Source organism: Canis lupus, chromosome 23 (genome assembly GCF_048164855.1).
Source record: "Canis lupus baileyi chromosome 23, mCanLup2.hap1, whole genome shotgun sequence".
Classification (NCBI taxonomy): domain Eukaryota; kingdom Metazoa; phylum Chordata; class Mammalia; order Carnivora; family Canidae; genus Canis; species Canis lupus.
This window is the reverse complement of record NC_132860.1, coordinates 45175988-45193342: the sequence shown is the minus strand read 5'-3', so window position 1 is coordinate 45193342 and position 17355 is coordinate 45175988. Positions and strand designations below refer to the sequence as shown.

Sequence of the window (17355 nt, the reverse complement as noted above, 5' to 3'; positions counted from 1 at the left end):
TACCATGTGAACTTGAAAAACAAATATTCTTCTGTTCTTGGGTGGAGTGTTCTAAAAATGTCAGGTCAAGTTGGTTGTGTTGTTTAAGTCTTCTATATCTTTACTCATTTGCTGTCTACATGTTGTAATAATTATTGAGATAGGGGATTGATATCTTTGAGGTTATGAATTTGTCTACTTCTTGCAGTTCTATGGGTTTTTGCTTAATATGTTTTATAGCTCTGTCATTCTGTATGCGAGCATTTGTATGGGTTGTTATGTCCTCCTAATGGATTAACCCTTTATCATTATAAAATGAATTCCTTTGTCCCTAGTCATACTCTGCTGTGAAATCTACTTTGTCTGATATTAATATACTCAATACAGATTTCTTTTGCATGGTGTTAACATGCAATATTTCTTTACTTTTTATTTATTTGTGTGTTTACATTTAAAGTGCACTTCTTATAGGCAGGAAATAATTAGATCTTCCTCTTTCTCTCTCTTTTTTAAGTCAAAGCTGACAATCTCTACCTTTCAATTGGGGTGTTTGATCATTTATGTTTAATGTGATTAATGATATAATGAGATTTTTTTTTGATATAATGAGATTTAAGTCTATCATCTTACTGTTTTGTTTTTGTCCCATCTGTACTGTTTCTTTATCCCTTTGTGTGCCTATTTTGGAATAATTTTTATGATTCCATTTTAATTTATTTTATAAATAATTATAACTGTTTTTGTGTTATTTGGTGGTTGTTTAGTGTTTATAGCATATATATATTTAACTTACCTTCAAGTCTGTAATATTGTGAGTTTTTAGTAAGTAATATATTGTTAACCTTCACCCCCATTTCTGGCACAGAACTAAAACCCTTAGAATTTCCTAAATAGGGGATCCCTGGGTGGCTCAGCAGTTTAGCACCTGCCTTTGATCACGCCCAGGGCATGATCTTGGAGATCCAGGATCCAGTCCCATGTCGGGCTCCCTGCATGGAGCCTGCTTCTCCCTCGCCTGCGTCTCTGCCTCTCTTTCCCTCTCTCTCTCTCTCTGTGTGTGTCTCTGATGAATAAATAAATACAATCTTTAAAAAAAAAAAAAGAATTTCCTAAATAATGAGAGTGATCAAAGTTTGTGATGTTAATGAGGCTGATCTTTGGAAATCCCCTAAATCATCAAAGAATAGGGACTGATTCCCTGTAGAGTCACCTATGTGATTAGATGGTTGGAACATTCAGTCTTACTTCCCTACCTCCACAGGGGAGAGGGGCTGGAAATTAAATCAAGTCACCAGTGGGCAATGATTCAATCAATCGTGCATATGTAATGAAACCTCCATTAAAAAGAAGAAAAGAAAAGGATGGGGTTTAGAGAGTTTCCAGGTTGGTGAACATGTTGAGATTCAGGGAGAGTAGGGTGCCTGGAGAGGGCATAAAACTCTTCACCTTTTCCCCATACCTTGCCTATTTCATCTCTTCCATATGGCTGTTCGTAAGTTATATCCTTTTATTTTTTTATAATTAAAAAAAATATTTTATTTTACTTATTCATGAGAGATATATATATATATATAGAGAGAGGCAGAGACACAGGCAGAGGGAGAAGCAGGCTCCATGCAGGGAGCCTGACGTGGGACTCAATCCTGGGTCTCCAGGATCATGCCCCTGGCCAAAGGCAGCACTAAACCGCTGAGCCACCTGGGCTGCCCAAAGTTATATCCTTTTATAATAAACTCATAATCTGGTAAGTAAATATTTCTCTGAATCCTATGAACCACTCGAACAAATTAATTAAACTGAAGAAGGGAATCACTGGAACCTCCAATCTATGGTCAGTTGAACAGAAGTGCAGGTGGTAACCTGGGCTTGTGAGTGGCATCAGCAGTATGTTAGGGGGCAGTCTTGTAGGACTGAACCCTTTACCTGTGAGATATGACTTTCTCCATGTAGACAGTGTCAGAATTGAATTGTAGGACATCCAACTGGTGTTGGAGAAGTTCTTGGTGATATGGGAAAACTCTACACGTACACATTGAAATTGGGTCCAGAATCAGTAACGTCAAATAAAATGGTATAAGAACCTTACAATAACATACCGCTATTTCCCCACCACCACAAAATATAATACTTTGAAAAGATTTAAGTCATTTTAAAAGATTTTGCATATCTACTCACGTAGCTAATCTTTTCAATGTTCTTCACTCCTTTGTATAGATCTATATTTTGATCCATGAGTTTTTTCTTCTTATTTAACATTTCTTATTGTGTGGGTCTGCTAGTATTGAATTCGTTCAGATTTTCTAAAGATTGGTTTTTTAAAAAAGTATTTTGTCTTCATTTTTAAAAGATATCATATTAGTGTTCTAGGGCTGCCATCACAAAATACCCAGACTGGGTTTCTTAAACAAATATTTATTTTCCCTGAGTTTTAGAGGCTGGAAGTTTGAGATCAAGGTATTCACAGGTTAGGTTTCTTCTGAAACCTCTCTCTTTGGCGTGAGGATGGCTGCCTTCTCACTATGTCCTTGTAGTTATCTCAGACTGCATCTGTGTCTTAATCTCTTATTATAAGGACACTAATCATGTTGGATTAGGATCCACACATATGATCTTATTTTATCTTAATTATCTCTTAAAAGACCTATCTCCAAATACAATGACATTCTGAGCTAGTGAGAGATTAGGATTTCAGCATATGAATAGGGGGGCACCATTCAGCCCCAAACAGATAATTTTTCCAGGTGTAGAATAACAATTTGCCTTCAGAACTCTGAAGGTGTTGCTACACTATCATCACACTTGTATTATTTACCATAAGAAATATGTTGCCACCCTTAATTTTGTTCCTCTGAATATATTTAATCTTTTATTTCTCTGGCTGCTTTTAAGATTTTTTCTTTATCCAAGATTTTGGGCAATTTTGTTATGATTTGTTTTGGTGTTATCTTCATGTTTCTTGTTCTTTGATTCATTGAGCTTCTTGGACTTGTCTAAAGGGTTAATCATTTAGGTCTGAAGTAGAAGTGACCTTTTCTTAGGACTCTTCATAAATACAGAATTATGGCTCAAAAGATTTGACAATTTAAATTTTGGGACTCCTGAGTGTCTGCCTTTGGCACAAGGTGTGATCCCAGGTTCAGGGATCAAGTCCCATATCAGACTCCCTGGGAGGAGCCTGTTTCTCCCTCTGTCTATGTCTCTGCCTCCCTGTGTCTCTCTTGAATAAATAAATAAAATCTTAAAAAAAAAAAAAATTCAAATTTTGATGCATTTTGCCAATTTACCTTTCATAAAATGTCAACCAGTTTACATTCCCACCAGAAGACAGTATGATATTCTTTTTAATTATTGTCAATCTAAATGGTTTTTTATAAGTTTTATTTTTTTAATTTGCATTTATTTAATTACCTATGAAATTAAGCCTTTGTTCATGTTAATTGATCATGTGTTCTTACTTTTCTTCATTAATTTATTTTATTATTTTTTTTTTTAATTTTTATTTATTTGTGATAGTCATAGAGAGAGAGAGAGAATGAGGCAGAGACACAGACAGAGGGAGAAGCAGGCTCCATGCACCGGGAGCCCGATGTGGGATTCGATCCCGGCTCTCCAGGATCGCGCCCTGGGCCAAAGGCAGGCGCCAAACGGCTGCGCCACCCAGGGATCCCCAATTAATTTATTTTTTTAAAGATTTTATTTATTTAGTCATGAGAAACAGAGAGGAGAGAGAGAGACAGAGACACAGGCAGAGGGAGAAGCAGGCTCCATGCAGGGAGCCTGACGTGGGACAGGTCTCCAGGATCACGCCCTGGGCTGAAGGCGGCGCTAAACTGCTGAGCCACCCTGGCTGCCCCTCTTCATTATTTAGTCATTTTAGCTCCTACTATGCACCAGGAAACATTCTAGATATTAGGGATAATGCAACAAACAAGAGATAGGGGGCTCTCTTTGCAAGGAGCTTGTCTTCAAATAGGAGTGGGAGAAGGAAAGCACACACACACATACACAATTTCAGATGGTGATACAAGCTATTAAAAAATTAAGATGATGCAATAAAGTATATTTGGGTAATTGCAGAAGGCTTCTCTGAAGATGTGATATTTGAACCAATACCCACCCAATTATGAGAAAGACCTAAGTATGCAAGGATATGGGGCAAAAGCATCAAAGGAATAGGAAACAGCAAGTGCAACTGTGCTGAGGCAGGATGGAGTTTAGTCTATTTGAGGACTAGAAGAAATCCCATGTGACGAGAGAACAAACAGTAAGCAGGAGAGAAAGTCTTAGGAGCTGAGGTTGGAGAAGTAGGCAGTGGCAGGTTTGTGGACCCTGTAAGGCCAAAGTAAGAAGTTTAGATTTTATTCCAAATATGAATTACGTATACAAATCATTTGCCCATATTTCAATTGGAATGTCATATTTTTATATTGATTTTTTTAAAAGGTTTTATTTATTTATTTGAGAGACAGCATGAGCAGGAGGAGGAGCAAAGGGAGAGGACTTCAAGGACTGAGGGGCATGTTTGTAGGATAAACAAAAAGGCTTACTGGAGGTAAAGTTCAAAGAGAGCTGAAGAGTTAAGGGAATGAGAGCTGAGGGAATGACTCTATGATGAGTGCAGGACTCAATCTTACAACCCGGAGATCACAACTTGAGCCAAAATCAAGAGTCAGTGTCTTAACTGAGCCACCTAGGCACCCCTATATTGATTTTTAAAAACTCTTGTTATATTAAAAAATATTAACATCTATGTATATGTGTGTGTTATAGATATTTCCCTCTATTTTTCATTTGCCTTTTATCTTTGTTTACAATGTTTTTAAAAATCCCTTTCCCTTTCCTTTCTATTGTGTCTTTTATATTTTTTAAAATTTAAATCCCATTAACTTATAATGTATTATTAGTTTCAGATGTAGAGTTCAGTGATTCCTCAGTCTTATATAATTACTCAGTGCTCATTACATCACACGACCTCCTTAATGTCCATCATCCAGTTACCCCGTCGTTCCACCCACCTCCCCTGCAGGAACCCTCAGTTTATTTTCTGTGAATAAGAGTCTCTTATGGATTGTATCCATCTCTGATTTAGTTTCATTTTATTTTTCCCTCTCTTCTCATATGATCCTGTTTTGTTTCTTAAATTCCACATGAGTGAGATCATATAATTGTCTTTCTCTGATTGACTTATTTTGCTTAGCACAATACCCTTTAGTTCCACCTACATCATTGCCAATGGTAAGATTCATTTTCTGATGGCTGAGTAGTATTCCACTCTCTCTCTCTCTCTCTCTATATATATATATATATATTATATATATATATTCTTTGTTCATCTGTCATCTATCATGTCTTTTAAAAATAATAGTAACTATTGATCCTTTATAGCTCTTGGCTTGAGAAAGTTCTCACGAAAATTATGAAAATATTCACCTACATTTCCACCTCAGTCATTACTTTCACACATCATCAATTTGTCAGTTAACTTTTTAAAATTAAGTCATGTGCAAGACAAATATTTCCATCCCACCTCTGAATCTCCCTGGAGGGACCAAGGCTAGGAAATGGGTTAAGAACTGGGTGATGCTATATATTTTACTTAATAATGAAAACAGCAACATATGTTTTTTTTTTTTTTTTTTTTTTTTTTTAACATATGTTAATTAATGTCTTGCTATGGCTATTTTGATGCTCTTGGAGGGCAAAAAACCCCAAATCATGTTTGGCTTATGCCCATGGCAGAGAAACTCTAAACCTAGCCATTTGTGAGAAATGGCCCCCTTCTCATTGTTCTCATCTATGATCCGGCTTTTTGGAGCTCTCTGTTAAGGCATCAGGATCTGCTCCAGGGAGAACTACTTCTTCCTTCCAAAGCTCATCTTTGATTTAAAGTAATTAGAGCCTGTTAAGTTCTATATTTTTCCTCTGTGAAGCAGGCATCAGAGACCTGAGACCAGCAGCTTCACAATCACAGGCTGTTCTGGGATCAGGAACATAGCTCCCATCTCTGCAGATACATGCAGAGCTCAGAAAAGGCCAGGATGAATTTAATTTTTGTTTTGAGTTTTCATTGTTGGCACTAACTCTTAGCCATTCTAATCATAAAGTGTCCTGACCCTGAAAATAATCCTGTTTCAGTTTTTTCAATCTCATCCTTTGGTGGATACTAATCCTCTGGAAAATTTACACTAACCATATGGCTAAGATAGACAAACTGCCTGGGCTGTGAATTTGGAAAGCTGGTTGTGAGGAGCAGCTGCCCAGGCTCCATGCTTTGACCAGACTGCTCCCTCTAGCCCAGTGGTCATGGTGTCTGAACTCTTAGCAGATGGCAAAGTCTTAATGTTAATTCATTCAGTCATTTATATTTGAAGCATTTTAATTCTGAAATGACTTTTTCATATTTTCTCCCTTCTCCTTCTGTCTCAATAAAAAAAGTGTCTTACCTCCTTGCCAAAGTCAATCTTTGTGTTTATGGAATGGATCACCCATCCCTCCCTCAACTCATTCCCTCAGCTCTTCAGCTGTCTTTGAACTTTACCTCCAGTAAGCCTTTTTGTTTATCCTACGAACATGCCCCTCAGTCCTCACAATGTCCCCTAGGCTTCTTTTCCTTTAAAATGTCTATCTCAGGGATCCCTGGGTGACGCAGCGGTTTGGCGCCTGCCTTTGGCCCAAGGCGCGATCCTGGAGACCTGGGATCAAATCCCACGTCGGGCTCCCAGTTGCATGGAGCCTGCTTCTCCCTCTGCCTGTGTCTCTGCCTCTCTCTCTCTCTCTGTGTGTGACTATCATGAATAAATAAAAATTTAAAAAAAATGTCTATCTCATGAAAATTAATCACCTCCCCCAATCCTCTCTGTGTCCCTTATGTGGTTCCTTCCAAACCATTGTCTTATTTGTATTTATTTATTTATAACTATTTACTCATATCTTTACTGAATTCCTCATTACTACTTAAGTTCCCCGAGGACAGGAATCATGTTTGCCTCACTCATTATTTTATCTATGAAGATAAATGAAGACCAACCAAATGAATACAAGCAAAGACTAACTTGCAAGGGTGTCAGTCACCATCATTTGAGTTTTGGCAGAGACCCAAAGGCAGGCAGAAGATTGGAAAAAAGACAAGGATTTGGGTATGCCCTGATTTGATACTGTTAGCATGGGGAAGCTTAGGTGGCTAAGTAGAAATGAGGCATTGCATGAGATTGGTTAGAGATGCGTATTTGGCGCTCTCCAAGTGGCCCTACATTGGAAACAGGGCCAAAAAATAGAGAAGTTGTCAGTAATTAATCAAGTCCTGGTCATTCGGGGCTGATTGTTAGAGGGGTTATTATTTGGCTTCCTAAACTGGTTGTTATAGATAGCAGTTTGACTTCTTGGATTGGTTCCTGCAGGTAGTAGCTGACTTCCGGGCTGATAGTTACAGGTTACAGGGCAGAGTCCTATTTTTATATAGAGTCTAGTCATTGTTCATCGTATACTCAGTCCCACAGTCCCTAGGTACAACACAGTGTCTAGCACAGAGTAATAACTCAATATTTTTTTAACTCAATATTTTTGTTATGAATTAGTATATGGATGGCAACTCAAGGTCTGATGTTTTCCCTCTGAGGTACAGTTCTTTTCATTTCTCTTCTACCCCTGGCTTCTGCTTTTTGACTAGCTCTATTTTCCTTGTCATCTCTAAACCATAAGTTAGGGATTCTCCACACGCTTTTTATTTTTCTCTCTACATTTTTCTTAGAAAACATGTCTACTTCCACAGCCTTCAAATAACACTTCCAGAGAAGTGATTCCAAAATTCTTATCTCTAGCTCTGACCTCTTATGTACCCCAAGCTGTTTGATAAACAGCTCTATGATGATTGTCTCACCAGCATCTCCAAGCCTCTGATTAGCCTCTCCTTTCTGGGAAGTCCTCTCTCTTCCTCCAGACTTTTCTATTTGGTTCATTTGTAGCAAAAGCACTACTAAAAGTGGTTTCCGGTTCTGTGGGGAGTTAAATCTGAGGATGGATGTGAGCAGAGTAGAAGGAAAGATGGGCAATGAAAACAAGTGATTGATTTTGTTGGCAGGAATACTGCCCCTTTGAGATGCAAGAAGAGACTGGACATTCAAGCTGTCTCAAGGTCTAGAGTGGGAAATGGGACGACACCTGCCTTGGATATCAGAATAATCTCAAATCTGCATCTTCCATCCGCAAGCCCAAGCAAAAGCAATGGGACAATGGAAAATACCTAAGGAAGTAGTCATTTTTGTGGAGGGGGTCAGTGGGGATGGGGTGGGAAAAGGAGTGGGCAGTGATGTGGTGAAGGAGGAATGGAAGGAGTGCTTCCTTCCCTGGCAGGAGAGTTTAATCGGGGAACAAGATCCCAGTGCATGCATATCAGGTTGCAGTGACTTTCTCACTTTGATATAAAGTTTTACTAAGGAAAGTTACTCAAAAAGGAATCTTGAAGGAAGGGAAGCATAGGTGTTTTCATTTTTCACCTGCTACCCAGAATTTCCCAGCATTCTCTGAGAAAGGACTTGAACAGGATCTGATGTTTTCCCAGTGGAAAAGTGAATGAGTTGCAACCAGTAGAAGGAATGTCCTCTACACAAGACCTACCTGGTACAATCTAGGCTACAGAAAATACATCTTACAAATTGGAGCATCAGAGTTGAGTTATCCAAGGCTGCTGTTTCCTTTGTGGTAGTTCTCCTTCCCCGACATTTCATCTTATATGTATTTTGTGGCACTGTGTACAAAAGTATAGTCCAAATTTCCATAGGCTCTATCTTCCTAATAGTTCCTGAATCTCCCACCATCTGGCTCACTGTCTCTCCTGTAGCCTGAGTTAATGCTTCCTAGAGCTTTACTCACAATTAAATTCCTACTATTTGCTTTTCTTATGTCACTCCCCTCCTGTATATTTCATCCTACACATTGTCCTCAGCCTCTTTGTATCCAGTTTGGCCCCGTTTATATCTTCTCTTCATATAACAAAAGATCTTTTTTAAAACCTGCAGTTTCTGGTTAGAGAAGGTAGAATGAATTACTGGGATCACACTGAAATGTTTATTTCTAAATGTTCCCTTACTAGAGCACATGAAGGAAACCACCAGTGAATAAGAGATTTCAATAAATATTTGGAAGATACAATATTTGTATATTGTTCACCAAAGGGAACAGTGGTGGCCACAAGTAGTGGAAGAGGCAGCTGCAGTGGAATGAGGCGCTCATCTTCCAGGAAGAACCTCTGAGAGTCTCTGGGCTCAGAGCTGGACCATGAGGAGCAGAGGGAAAACGTCTCTACATCCTAACCCCCATGTCCTCTGCCAAAGAAAACCATCTTCTTATTTTTTAAGATTTTATTTTATTTTTTAAGATTCCATCCATTTATTTGTGAGAGACACACAGAGAGAGGCAGAGACACAAGCAGAGGGAGAAGCAGGCTCCACGCAGGGAGCCAACACAGGACTCGATCCCGGGTCTCCAGGATCACACCCCAGGCCAAAGGCTGACGCTCAACCTCTGAGCCACCCGAGTTGCCCAAGAACCATCTTTACTGCAGTATTTGAGGGGTCTGCTGTTCAATACAGCTCCTGCCAACTGAGTCTCGAGAGATTGCACATACAAATGGACAATGGCCAGGTGTATATAAAAATAGTTTTAACCCATTATCTGCAGTCGTCAGCCCAGAAAGCCAACTTACTATCTAAATCAGATTTACAGGAGGTTAGACCACCATTTTAATGAGCCCAGGAAGCCAAACAATTACCCCTTTTACAATCAGCTCCAAACAGCTAGGACTTGATTAATGAATGACAGTTTTCCTAATTTTTATCCCTACTTCCAACCGAGGATCACTCAGAGAAAGCCGAATATACATTTCTAACCAATCACATAGGATGCCCTCCTCTAGTTGGCCTGCCTACCTCTTCCCCATGCTAACAGCCTCCATTAGGGCATACCAGAAGCTTTCCACCTTAAAGCTTTCTCTCTCTCCGTCTGCTTTGAGTTTCTGTCAAAACTCAGGTGATGGTGGCTGACTTCCTTGTTACAGGAAGCTCTGACCAGACAGTCTTTGCTTGTTCTCATTTACTTCCACATTCAGAAGCAGTCTTCTAGCTAACAAGCCTTCCCCCTGTACACCCAGAAGTCCCCATCAGCTTTGCTAGTCAGGGGAGAGAGCCACAGATAGAACCACAGGACACCTATACTAGCTAGCAAGAACAATCAACCCAGCTTGTCATCCTTAAATGTGGGTACACAGCCAAGGTCACCAGACACAGAGAAAACGAGCAGCATGTAGAAGATGAACAGAAACAGAACAGATTGCCCTGGGAGGAAATAGATCATTCAGATACTAGAAAAAAAAAAAAAAAAGACTTAAAAAAATTCTAATTAGATCCTCAGTGAGATTTGAGAAGATATTACATCCATAAAACCAAAACCAGCAGGCTGTGAAGAAGGGAATTAAAAAAAAAAAAATCTCCTGGAAATTAGAAGTGGATTGCCACATTTAAAAAGATTGGAAAAATAAGAAACAATCAGAACAGAGAGCAGAAAGGTAGCCTGTGTGCTAGAAAAGATAAACCATCTTTTGTAACATTTTCATAGCTAAATCCAGAAAGGGTTCAAAGTGGGTACCTCTGAACCAAGGGGCTGACTGGCTGGGCCTCTGTTGTTCCGTGTTAGAGATCCTTTGACCTATGTGTTTTAGCCACATGCATGGATCTCTCTGCTTAAGACAAATCGCTTAACCGCAAATCTGACAATTCCTCTCCACTACTGAAAACTGTCACTCCTCTAACCACATACGGGGAGAACCTTAGTCTCTGCTGACCGTGACCTGCTGTATGCCTGCCCCCTCCCCCTCTGCTCCCTGCATTTACCCTCGGCCCCTGTCCCTCTTGCCAGGGTGCTCTGTGTAAGCTTCATGAACCGGGACGATGGAGTCAGACTTACCTGGTTTCAAACCCACGTATGTCTGGCCTCATTTGAAAGTTGGGTGTAAGAGTGACTGACTCTCAAAGCTTTTGAAAGGATCCGAGCCGCATGTTAGGAGCCTAGCAGAGCCCCAGGCACAGAGTCCGTGGTCAACAAACAGTAGCTGTTGTTAGGGCTCCCAGAACTAATCTTATTTTGGTGATCTCAATTTTAACCTTACATTATTTTTATATTTTTACCTAAAAATACTCTTTTTATTTTTATATTTTTACCTAAAAATACTCTTTAAAAATTCATTAAACTCTCAGCTTTATTGTCACATACGTATATACCTTCAGACTTCATTCAAATCCTCAAGGCTCGGGGATCCCTGGGTGGCGCAGCAGTTTGGCGCCTGCCTTTGGCCCAGGGCGCGATCCTGGAGACCCGGGATCGAATCCCACATCGGGCTCCCTGCATGGAGCCCGCTTCTCCCTCTGCCTGTGTCTCAGCCTCTCTCTCTCTCTCTCTCTGTGACTATCATGAATAAATAAATAAAATCTTAAAAAAAAAAATCCTCAAGGCTCAGGAAATTTTACCTATATTTTTACAGCCCCAATTTATCAATTCATTTAAGAGCAAGTAAACTTCCTGTTTTAGATAGTTTGTGCTTTAGGGACTCAGTGGTGTTGGTTTAGCATTTATTTTCTGTTCTTAACAAAGAGATCTTCACTGGGCTCAGGCATCACCTCTTTGTGTGAGGACCCCCGCCCAGTCCCCCTTCTTGCAGGCTTCCAGCCAAGTGCTTTGTCTCCACCTCTAGTGTCAGTTTCTTACTGCAGACGGAGCACCCTCAATTATGAGGTCTGTTCTCACTGGTTTTAGAACTCTGGTGCCCTACCTGTTACAGGGTCTGTGCAGTGAGGAACACATTCAGGGGAAGTGTGGGAGGAAGAGAGGCAGACTGATGAACAAGGCTTGTTGGTGTCTGGTAAGAATGAGTGATTGTCAGAAAAGCCAACTACCTCAGATACAGACACATCAGAAACCCTCTTTGTCAAAGAAAAGGTTGTAGGGAAGGCACCATTTATGCTGAGAAGCTGCTGGGCTCCAGGTTCCGGAAGGTTCTGAGTGGGTAGGTTGGCTCCCACTGTACTTACAGATGGGATGTAAAGGCTGCCCCAGTGCCCCTTCCCGAGTTGAGACTTCACCTGTCTTGTTCTTTAGGGTGTGGCACTGCCTGAGAAGCACAGACTATTTCCCAACACAATGGCCTTGGCTTTTTCCTTTTTCTTTGTGTAAGTTAAAATCAGGGGGTCCAGCTCCCTCATTCCTCTCAGGGCAGAGGGAAGCATAGACAGTCTTAAGGCCAACAGATTCACCAAAAGTCATATAGAAAGTGGTAAACCCAGGTTAGAGCTCTGGCTTCTGAAATTCCAGAACCGTGCATTGCGTGCCTGGGGTTAAAAGAACAGGAGGCGCCTAGAGCAGGTGAGGGGCTTCTATCTTGGTATCCAAAATGAAGCTGAGGGCTGGGTGGTCCTTGCCCTGACCTTGGGTCTTTTGTGCGATGTGCTGCTTACTGGAGAAAAGGCAAAAGGAGGTATTGAAAGTCTTGCCATCGGGGGCGTTGCGAGGCTCTAACAGGGGTCCTGCACCCGTGAAGGAGCTGACTGCTCCTGGTCAAGCAGCAGCCACGGGAGGCCTCGCAGCCGACGGACCGGCCCCGCTTTGGGCAGCTGGACCCCCCGACCACAGCGCGCGGACGAGGGGCTCACACAGAAGGGAAAAGTCAGCTGCTGTTTTATTGGAGGCACCGTCGCGGGGAGGGAGGCCGGGGCTGCGGCCGTCAGCAGAGCGGGGCGGTGGGGGCGCCTAGAACTGAGCGTTCAGGCTCGGGCACAGGCTCCCGCGGCCGGGGGCCCAGCAGCGCCCCAGCCGTGCTGCTCCCTTGGGGGGGCCCGGGAAAGGGGGCCGCCCGGGCCCAGGCTGAGCCGCAGCGGGGGGCGCGGGCGGGGGCGCGGGGACAGCACCGCCAGCAGCAGGGACAAGGCGGCCAGGCCGGCCAGGCGGCAGGAGAGGCGGCGGGCGGGGGCGCGGGCGCGGGCGGCGAAGAGGCGGGCCACGGCCTCATTGGGGTTGCCCCGGGCCGGCTCAAACCACTTCTGCAGGCAGCGGCCGCTGCCCCTGCGCGCGGGGCTCGCCTGGAAGGAGCCGCTCCAGATCCGCTGGCACAGGGCGGCGGGCGTGGGGAAGTAACGCGGGAAAGGGCGGCAGGCGGCCCCCGCGGGGCAGCGGCTCTTCCCTGGGGGGGGGGGGGGGCGCTCACTTCCCGCCACGCCCGCCCGCGCCCTCACGGCCCTCCTTTGCCCCTGCCCCCCCCCCCCCCCGTGGGGCGCTGCCAGCACCACTCACCCCTGCTCCAGTCCCAGGAGCCGAGCCAGTCGGATCTGCAGGTGTAAGACGTGCGGCAGTCCTCCCACCACTGCTCGCAGTCCTCCCGGCACAGGGGCGCGTCCCGGATCCGCTCTCCCTGCCCGCTCGAGCCCACCTGGGTCCCGGCGGTGCAAGAGACAAGGGTGCTGACAGCCCTGCTCCCAAGAGGCCCGGCGGCCCAGGCTGCTGTGCGGGGCCGTCTGAGGGTGTTCGCTTATGAAGCCTGTGAGCGTCCCTTCCCTAAGAGGCTACATTGTTTGGCCCAGGCTACACAGCTCCTACATCCAGAAGGCGGGATTCGAACAGTCCCTCATGCTACAGTTCCCATCTGTTCCCCCCTGCCCTTCTCCTGGGGCCAGAGGCGGCTTCCTCTCCATCTTTTATCCCAACCCCTCCCTGGCTCTGCTCTTGTCTGTAGGGGGCGGCGCGTCCTGCTCCCGCTAGCATCGTGGACCTTGTGCCCCTCGAACAGGGCACTGCACCTGCGGGACGTGTCTCCTGCCTCCCCAGCCCCACCTTCTGACCTTCTGGATCCAAGGCCCCAGGTTTGGGGAGCACTCATAGAAGCAGACAGCCTGGATGAAGTGCTCCTCACAGCCTGGCATCATCAACCCACAGTGAAGCAAGCTGAAGTTGTAGAGCAGGGACACATCCAGGTGGGCATGCCAGCTGGTACTGGCTGTGCAGCAGGCCTTCTCTGCCCAGGGGATGCACTGAGGGGATGAAGCAGTAAAAGGCTGGGGGTCGGGTAGGACGCAGGAGACTCAGGAGTGTCTAGGGCAGAAAGGTAAACCTGTCCCCTTTGTCCCACTGGGCAAGTGGGAGGCCTTCAGGCCAGCAACACTCCTACAGAAGAAATGTTGAGGCGGGTCAAAATTCACAGCCAAAGGGCACCTGCCCACCAATCTCCCTGCCATGGGCTGCAAAGTCCCCTGGAGACAGGGGTCCCAGGGTCTCTGCTCCCGAGGGGCAGCAGAGGAACCCCACGACACCCAGGGCAATGTGGAGCACTGGGTGGAAGGGCACCAGAGCCCAGCAGAGCTCACAGGTAAAAGGCAGCTCCACAACTCTTCCCTTGCTCCCGTCAATGGCTTTTCAGGCTTGAGGAAGGGTCACCTAAGACCTAGGTCTCCCCAGTGGCTATTGGTAGGAAGGCTAAAGAAGGAGGACCTTGTTTGATCTAAGCTGAACCAGTGATGGGCCTCTGGGATCACCATCTGCCCCTGTTCCCCGAGCGTCCAGGCAGCCAGAGATGGGAACTTTGAAGCACTCAACAGTTCTGCTCTCTAGGGGCCACACTGTCCCTCCAGTGGCCTTGCCCAAATGCCAACGTAAGGAACCAGATGAGTCAGGGTTGATGGTGGTTCAGAAACCATCTTGGCAATTGTGTCCCTTCCCTGCTCTGCCAACGCAGCCTCACTCCCACTCCCAGGCAAGGTCCGGCCTCTATACCTCCTCATAGAGCTTGTCTTCTGGGCCAGGCTCTCGTTTGTGGTGTTTGGTCTTCATGCAGACATTGAGCAGCTCGTCCCCAGCCCAGACAGGCATGACCGTCCACAGCCCTAACAGGAGCTGCCACCACCGTTCCATGGCCTACTGCAGACAGGAGATACATCTGCTTGTGTGATAGGACACCCACTCCATCCCCTCCACTGTCCCAAGGACTGAGTGTGGGTCTCAGTTCTGGGTAGTACTGGTAACGTGAGGGAGGGGAACGAGAGACTGGAAGAAGAAAGGCAGAAAAGCATCCTGCCTCAAATGCCCGACACTTTGGGAAACAACAGCTTCCTTAGTTTCACCCACCACCCCACCCCCAGGAGCCCCTGGCCCGACAGTCCCCCAGACCCTAGTAGGAGGGATGGTGCAACAGGGGAACAGAGGAAAGATGCTGCCCCTTCTAGCGCTTTCTTCATACTTACCCTCAAGGCAGGAGCCACTCCCTTCTACGTCCTGAGATTGGGGGCTGCCGTCAGGCCCATTTATCACCCACCCCCTTCCTAGGAGTCTGGGAGCAGCTGCAGAGCTCCAGGTGGCCCCAGTTAAAGCAGGAGCGCTGCAGAGCTCCAGGTGGCTCCAGCTGAAGAGCATCCATCTCCCGAGGTGGAGGGGCCTCCTGCGGCTGGAGCTCGGGCCTCCACTTTCTCAGAGAAGCGGAGACCCGGTAGCGGGGAGGATCCTTGGCTCTGGTCCGCTACTGACTTCTGCTCTGGGCTCCGCTCCTTGCCGGCTGGATGACCCGGAGAAAGGGGCGAACTCTCCAAGTCTGCCCGTCTGCATAAAGGGCTGTTTCATAACAGGGATGGCTGGGGGGGGAGGAAAGAGAAAATTCACGGAAAGGACTTGGCATCGTGCCCGGCACAGAGTAAATCTTAGTAGCTTTAATTATTCTCCTTTATCCTGTTAGCCTTTGTCTCTGGGCCCCAGACCCGTTCTGCACGCGGCCCTACCTGCCCCTTTGTCAGCTCAGACACCTGGGATGCACCACCTGGTGGCTTGAGGGACAGTGACCTCTGTCAGGTTCCTGCTAGCGAACAGACACAGTGACACAGAGGTGAAGCAGGGCCTTCGAGACCCAAGAATTTAAATGTGTGACCACAGCCCAAACCAGCAAAACCAAATAAGCCCCATCACAACCCATGAAATGGCCTCCCTGAGCATGCGGAGACCCCTGTCCCATGACATATTCTACAAGTGTCCTCAGCAGTGATCATGTTCACAAGAAAGTTCTCAACCAGGAGAGGTTGCAAAACTTGAACAGGACTCTTGGGAGAGCCCCAAAGATGACGAAAACGCTAGAAAAGGAGCCCCTCTCCTTGCCTGTTTCTTTTTCTTTTTTTAATTTTTAAAAAAGATTTATTTATTTCTTCGTGAGACACACACAGAGAGAGAGAGAGAGAGAGAGGCAGAGACACAGGTAGAGGGAGAAGCAGGCTCCCTGTGGGGAGCCCGATGTGGAACTCGATCCCAGAACCCCAAGATCAGGCCCTGAGCCGAAGGCAGAGGCTCAACCACTGAGCCACCCAGGTGCCCCTCCTTGCCTGTTTCTTATAACAAGTCCCCTCTCCAAGGTTACAAGCAGCCAAGGTGACTGAGGTGTTAACCATTATGTAGGAAATTAGAATAATAAGAGGATTTTTATACTTGAAGGAAACAGCCCATCTCTGTTGCTCGGGTGCACAGCTGATGTGCAGACAGGAGTTAGCCTGCATGCTGGGAAATGGAGTGCTCCGCCGTGGTGATCACAGCCACTGAGGGCCGAGCACCCTGAAGGGCCCAGGCTGGGTTGGTGCCTTGGGTACACAGTCTGACTCACCCCTGGGAACGGCCTGAACCTGAATGCCCTCCCCGACTTAACCATGGGGAGCCTGAGGCTCCGCTGGGGGGGGCAGAGCTAGGATCTGAACCCAGGTAGACACTCTGTCCGCTGCATAAGGACCAGCTGAGTGGGTTACCTCCAGCGTAGATGCTGTCCGGGTCCCAAGTGAAGTCTGTTTTTGAAAAAATCAAATGTCAGAATCAGATTATGTGTTGGGGGTGGGGGGCTTGTGTCTGCTTTATTTGGGAACAGTGACGATTACTGGCCCAGCCTCCCATGTCCTTAAGTGGAACTAGGGGTCCCACTTTTAGGGCCCGATAGCAAACCATACTGCCTTTCTACACCACGGTCTCTCCATGGGCGCCCCCTTGGCAGGGGACAGCAGGCAGGCCTGTCCTGTTTTAGTCCCCACAAACACGAGGCTTCTAAGCCTCCCAAGGCTGGGGGCGCGACAGGGACAGGAATCCAGCAATGAGGCACAGAAGTAATTACGGAGATGCAAACAGGTCCTCAATGTAAACGTCCTTCACAGGGAGGGAAGAAGGACGAGGAGGGGCTTGCCAACCGTCTCTAGGACAAGGCTGCGGTAAATGAGCTGAAATTACAGTCCTCGCAGGTGCAGGTGCCGGGGAGGGAGGGATCCTGGAGGCTGCCTCTCCCGGAACCATCCCCCCAACATCTGCTCCAGCAAAAGGGGCAGTTTGCAG

General features: G+C 45.9%; 1 protein-coding gene across 4 annotated transcripts in view; it reads right to left on the bottom strand.

Annotated features, from left to right (window-relative positions):
• Positions 1-15621, bottom strand: part of IZUMO1R (IZUMO1 receptor, JUNO) — a 93941-nt gene extending 78320 nt beyond the window's left edge. For all 4 annotated transcript variants that reach the window (XM_072795062.1, XM_072795061.1, XM_072795064.1 and 1 more), the window contains exons 1-4: positions 15252-15621; positions 14785-14928; positions 13857-14045; positions 13312-13447 (exon numbers count right to left, since the gene is read on the bottom strand). In XM_072795062.1, the coding sequence (XP_072651163.1) occupies positions 13312-13447; positions 13857-14045; positions 14785-14922 (463 nt within the window). In that variant the 5' untranslated portion in view covers positions 14923-14928; positions 15252-15621. The remainder of the gene's footprint in view (positions 1-13311; positions 13448-13856; positions 14046-14784; positions 14929-15251) is intronic.
• Between the last annotated feature and the right edge of the window lie 1734 nt (positions 15622-17355).